This window comes from Limulus polyphemus, unplaced genomic scaffold (genome assembly GCF_000517525.1).
Source record: "Limulus polyphemus unplaced genomic scaffold, Limulus_polyphemus-2.1.2 Scaffold2146, whole genome shotgun sequence".
In the NCBI taxonomy this organism is placed as follows: Eukaryota; Metazoa; Arthropoda; class Merostomata; order Xiphosura; family Limulidae; genus Limulus; species Limulus polyphemus.
This window is the reverse complement of record NW_013667756.1, coordinates 174,015-180,792: the sequence shown is the minus strand read 5'-3', so window position 1 is coordinate 180,792 and position 6,778 is coordinate 174,015. Positions and strand designations below refer to the sequence as shown.

General features: G+C 35.0%; 1 protein-coding gene across 1 annotated transcript in view; it reads right to left on the bottom strand.

Annotated features, from left to right (window-relative positions):
* LOC106466088 (MAU2 chromatid cohesion factor homolog) overlaps positions 1 to 6,778 on the bottom strand; it is a 45,447-nt gene that overhangs the window by 8,485 nt on the left and 30,184 nt on the right. The window contains exons 12-13 of the mRNA XM_013926331.2: positions 3,920 to 3,985; positions 3,205 to 3,332 (exon numbers count right to left, since the gene is read on the bottom strand). Of these exons, the coding sequence (XP_013781785.1) occupies positions 3,205 to 3,332; positions 3,920 to 3,985 (194 nt within the window). The remainder of the gene's footprint in view (positions 1 to 3,204; positions 3,333 to 3,919; positions 3,986 to 6,778) is intronic.

Here is a 6,778-nt window from a genome sequence, read left to right as displayed (position 1 = left end):
ATACATCCACTCACACTAATAGCTATTTCTCGATCTTCATCTTTGCCATCTAACATTGTGTTTGCTTGCTCCAGTCTTTATATACCCCACTTGACTGCCCTTGGCAATATCTAATTTGCAAAACTTTATGCCAGCCCTCACACGCCCTCCATGCAGGTAGTGTATGTAAACACTGTATGTAGACAATAAAATCACTTTTTCGAGACTTACCATATTCCGGTCGCTAACACCAGCTCTTAGTGGGGAGGAAGGGAGGGGAGATAAGTATGTTTGGAAATACATTTTCATTTTAAGAAAATGATAACTTTGCGAAACATACATACCTCTGCTGACACTAATAGCTAGAATCCCACATTGAGAAGGTGGAGGGGCCGGTGAGGACAGAGATCGTACAAAAAGCATCTGCAGAGAACAAATATGTATCATGAGAAGTGGTATCAGAGTAGGGAACACTGCACTACATCCAGAACAGGTATGATCTTCACTCAGAACTACAGAAAATTGAAAAGGGTGGAATATAATACAAGTATGATGGTCTAGCCCGGACCAAACAGATGAGGTTCCACAACTCTGGTTGGATTTAAGGGGTCATAGTACCCATATCCCATGGTGATGGCCAGGGCAGTTGGAGCACAGATATATACATCTTTGTGATAAGATCCCTACCAGTAACCACAGAATTATGCATTTCGAACCACCAAATTTATGAATGAAAGAAAGCAACACCAAAATGGTCAATCCTTCTGATCAACCTGAAGAAGTCCAAAAGGCAATATCCCAGGTCTGGATTGACAGGATCAAATGCTATACTCCACCAAAGTCCAGAACTCATCCAGTCTGGATTTACAAACAGTTGTCTTTACTACCCCATCAAATCACATTTGGATTTATGAGGAGATAGTGAACCCCCTGCATAAACAACATGAGACCTGATAGTGTTCATAAGAAGGTCCAAGCACCACCCACCACATAGTTAAGCATCAAATTTGGACTCTACAAAAGAAAGGAACAATAACTGTAAGTCAGATAACACAGTAGAGGTAGCTAACACAGCCACATGGGGAAGATGAAGTCCCTTCAAAGAGAAAATTGCCAGATCGTGAAGGTAATGAGATATGAATGATTAAGAGAACCAATGGAACAAAGTGTGGAAGGAGGGGGCCTTGGGACATGAGAGGATGAACATGCAGTAGTACAAGTGGAAGTAGAATAAGGTCGAGCAGCCAAAGATGATAAAGAAGACTGCAAACGTGTTGTATCAACTTCGGCTTCTAAAGATTCTGGAATTCCAGCAAATAAATAAAGCCGAAGAAAAGGTGTTTCCCATAAATCTTCAAGGGCAGAAGAAGGTAAGTGAAATGCATCACGACTCAACAAGTCCCAGCAACAGACCAACCACGACACCAAGGTAAGTCCTGAAGAGGACAAACATGCCATAATAGAGACGAGTAAATGGCCCAGTTCATTATCAAATTGTTGTGGCGATCAGTGATATGCTTCAGACAAAAGTTGAAGGGAAGAGAAGTATCTTAAAACAGTAGTAAGAGTCAAACAAATCCGCGAAAATTACGACCTGTTAAAAGAGATAACAGGTTTGTACCTGGCACCCCATAGATTTAACAACAAATCCAACTGTTGAGTGTCCAAATATATATCATCCTGACAATGATACTCCATTGTATGTTGTTCTGATAACTGAGGGGGGAAGGCACAGAGACACCCTCCCGTAATTGTGTTGCAAACCTCCCTGCATGCACAGTAATATCAGGATAAGGAGGAAAAACTAAGTAATCCCCTTGAGAACAATCGGACAACAAAGCAGGGGTAGACTCAAAAGCAACTGGTTGTATCTCCAAAACTTCACAAACACGTGTAAATAACTGCAGAAAAAGGGGGCAGAAAGTGGCTGATCAGATGAATCCTCAGGAAAGGAAGCTCTAATGAAAGAAGAAGCAGGGAGTCTAAATTCTCCTCAGAATATCTCATTGCAGAATGAAAATTCAAATCAGCATCTCCCAGAGAGAGATATCCCCTGCCTGCATAAAGGACTTGATCTCACCCCGAATCAGGTCACGGACAGCTTCCACAGAAAGTTGCTCCCTGACTGCTGACCCCCACTAGATAACTAAGGGGGAGATAGACGAAGGCTGATTTGAAAAACATCTTGTTTTTGTAATATATTTGTAGGAAAAAACGAAAAACAAATTCAATGAAATAAATCTCTGGATAACAAAACAAAGAATTGCCAATTATTAGAAAGCAAAAACAAAGAAAATGTAAATCACAAAATTTTGTCTAAATGCTTGCACTTTGCAGAGAAAAAGTGATTTTACTGTCTGCATACAGTACCTGCACAGAGGGCATGTGAGGGCCGGCGTAAAGTTTTGCAAATTAGATATTGCCGAGGGCAGTCGAGTGGGGTATATAAAGACTGGAGCAAGCAAACACGACGTTAGATGGCAAAGATGAATATTGAGAAATAGCTATTAGTTGTATGTTTTGGAATTGTTAATTATCAACTATGAAACTTTTGCTAGAGCTCTATCCAACAGACACTAGAACCGGTTTAATACTGCTCATTATATTTACTTTTTAATTTGTTTTCTTGTAAAAGGCACAAAAAATAAAATCTACAACATCACAATCAAATAGTGTCAAAAACAAGAACAAGTATTCAACTACAATATGTATTGATTATTAGGGAAACAAATCATGTTGCATGGATTATTACACACTGAGTAATCCACTTCAATAACAGATCATGATAACATTCTCAAATTCAATAATTTTTTGTTTTAGTTCAACAATTAGAAATTAAGGTTATTTTTTCCCAAAATGAACCAATTTTCTGTGTGCTTACTCATCAATTCAACCACAGCTAATAAGGAACTGATGAAGGCGGGTGAAATTCTAATAAATGTTTGAAATTATGCTTTTTATGCATCCATTATTCATTAGTAGTTACCACAATTTTTATTTTATTACTTGAATTTTTACAGCACTGAAATCTAAGACCCTTTCAAGGTTAGGACAGCAAAATTATATATTCCAATACCTTTCTGGACCCATGATTATGTGAAGAGAGGCAAAGATCATAGAAAGTTATCAATAAATAAGCACCATGCAATCACTAGAACTGCTACACTTTATAAAAATGTCTTCAAGAAATAAGCAGTCAATCTGAAAGAATCTCGTATAACTTACCCAGAAGGCAAAGCTTCGGGGTTGAGGCGAGCCAACAACTCTGAAAGTTCCTTTTCCTTTCTGCATCTCAAGTAGACAATGGCCAGATTCAAACTGGCAAGAATTCTCAGCTCTGTTGCTGCATTACTCTAAAAGCAAACATAAATTACAGAAACATTATGAATAGTTTATCTAAAACTGTTCAAACAGACAAAAAAAAACTATAAAATTTAAAAAAAATAATCACTAGTGCCAATAAAACATGATACAGTTGTGATAAAACTAGATTTTTTCAGATAAACAATCTTGAAGATCAAGCAAAAACGTATACAGAAAATACACAGTTGATTTTATTACTCTAAAATTAACCATTCCATTACCATATTCTATAATACAGCAAATAAATATTTAATATATTGAAAATTACTTTCTATTACACAAGAATATCTAAATGATAAGATAAAGTCACTGTCTACAAACATTATATTTAGTGTTTCATCAGCTACACAGAATTTGTGTTCAAGAATATCACAATTTCGTTTTGGTGAAAAAAAATAAAGCAAAATCTTGTATGAAGTGTCAAACTTATCATGTGATGAATCAAGTACTTTCCTAACTGAAGAGAATTTTCCAAACCAACCTTCTTATATTAATATGCCACTAAGCAGGTATTTTTTTTCTCTCCAGATTTTAGCAAAAACTTTTAGATATTTTAACTATAAATATATACACTTACCCTCAATACTACACCAAACTGAGCTTCAGCAGCTTCCATACAGTTCACAGACATGGCATAGAGACCCTAGATCCAGTAAAATATAAGCTAATATAATCAAATCCTCCATAAGATATTAATTGCTTTTACTTTTACATAGAATCAGTTGATATACTTAGAAACACATTCACTATGGAGAATACTAATTCACTATCTACAATGTTGCATTACTATGTACTGTACAGTGCTCTTGCCCCATCTACACAGTTGAATTACTATACGCTGTCTAGGGTGCTAATGTACCATTTACAGAGTGCTGCTTTATTATATGCTGTGTAGTGTGTCAATGCACCAGCTACAGGGTGCTATATTTAATAAGTTGTCTAGAGAGTGCTAAAGCACTATTTACTATATAATGAAAGTACTAGTAAAGCAGTATAGTGTTCAGTGTGTTCCACTGTGTATGTCATCTAGACAAGACTATTCTGTTCAAATTAGAAATTGTACTTTAAAAGTTATGGTTTAAATACCAAAAGCGGGTGAACCATTAGAAACTGCAGATGTACTTCCCCAAATTCCTCTTAAGTTGCCCATTATGGATTCAAAATTAGAATTGTGAATTTTACTGTTACACAAAGATTATAATGTTACTCCATCTAAAAACAACTAGTGTTGGCATTAGCTTGTTCTCAAATACATTATAACATCCAAGTTGCTGTACTGTTACTAGTTTATAATGTTATAAAGTCCAAAATCAATTATCACCTAGTATTTTATTTACATCTAGATTGTTATACCATCTGAAACATCCAATGTTGTACTGTTAAAACATCTCGAACAAGCTATTCTGTTACATCTAGATTATAATGTTAAACTATCCAAAAACATCTAGCATTGTATTGTGATATCTATATTATTTTAAAGATTTACGAGTGATCTAAAAACATGTAGACTATTCTTATGTAGGGTTTGTACAATATTTTGCAAAGGGTAATCAAGCACTTAAGTACTTTTCACGACCATACACACATTATAATTTCCCCAACCAAAAAATAATATCATACTATAATGTACAAGCATTTTACAGTCAAAACTGCAACTGTAGTTTATGTAGCTGTATCAGAATAACAAACTATAATGGTGTTGAGAAAAAAAAATTATATTACTGATATTTATTCTTAATGTTTGTTCTTAATTATAGATGCAGCTATCAAATAAAAATAAAATTCTTTAACGGGCAGGTCTTATGCAGAAGGCATATGATTATATAGAGCAAAAGCTGTTCTGTGACTGATGTACTAATTATTCATTAAGCAGGTTTTCATCTTCAAGTTCCTTATTCACCGAAAAACTCTCACTCAACACTTGCCTAACCATATAAAAGCAGCAGCAAGTTTTAAATAATTTTCTTTGAAATATAGATGTGTCTATACAGAAGGGTATTGACTCTTAAATTCATTTAAAAATCTTAATCTTGCAGGTGACTCAGTCACTGTCACTTCCATAAACTCTCTGATCTAACAATGTATATTGTTACACTTACTTTCATTTAAAAACCTTAATCTTGCAGGTGACTCAGTCACTGTCACTTCCATAAACTCTCTGATCTGCCAATGTATATTGTTACACTTACTTCATTTACTTTTTTTTGGCATCAACTAAGATCTTCAATATTTTTGCAGCACTTTTTTATAGACTGTGATATAATCTTTGAATATAGGACAGACGTGCTTCTCACAAGACCACATTTGATTGGTGATTTTTCCAGTAATTTACCCACAGTCTTCACCAGCACAGTTCTGCAGTCTATTTCAAATTCAAGCACTTAATTAAGTTCAAAGAATTTTTTGGTTATTAACAAATCTTTTAAAATGATGTCTGCCACAAAACCCACTTCTACCTATTTGAGGCTGCAGTAATTTTCTTTTCATTGGATATGCTTTCATAAGCTTAGCAACAGTTGTGGTTTCATAAGAACATCAGATCTAACAGATCTTTACATCAGTCCTCTGATAACCTATTGCATATCATCAAAAAAGAAAGATAATATAGGTTAACCAGACTGGTAGGCAATAATGAAAGGTGTGATTTGTTTAGTGACAGAGAGAAAAATAAAATAAAATTTTAGGAGTAACCATGTTGTCATTGCACATCACCTTAACTGTTTCAAAGGATTCTTTTTTTTGGATCAGCACTTTCCACAAATCTGTTAAAATATTTGATGACTTTAGGCCAAACTTCAAGTGCTCTCTCCATTACCAGAACATTTTCTAGCCATCTTAGTTGACAACATTTCAAAGAAAAACAATTACTACTCACTACTGTGGTATAATTTTCCCTCCTAGCTGGACTGTCTTTGAATAGCCAATACATACTGGATTGCAGTTCTGTGATTTCCCAGTTCACACAAGAAAACCATCCCTAAGAGCTCCATTACAATACACAGTCTGCAGCTTCAAATGTTTAACAATGATGTATCAGTCTGTTTTGAAAAAATGTTGAAATAAATAAAAAATTTCCAGATTACATTTGGACCATCCACAGGCACCTGAAGAAGGTTGCATAGACTTATTTCTTTCAACCCAAGCACTAAACTTCTTAAGCAGGGTGTTGGCATTAGTTTGTCCTTAAATTGGAGCCCATAAAATTTTATGGCTACTTTACCATTTTTCCATAGGCGAACATAGATATCCATTTGTTTGGATTGAGATTTATGGTTCAGACACTCATCATATAATAATACAAACTGATCTGTTTTGTCAATTAGCTGTGATAAAATGGACTTGAAAGGAGGAGCAACACCATAATAATCAAGGTAAGTATATTTTCATTCTACACAAGAAAATGATTTCACTGTCTGAGAACATCTGCCGAAACAGC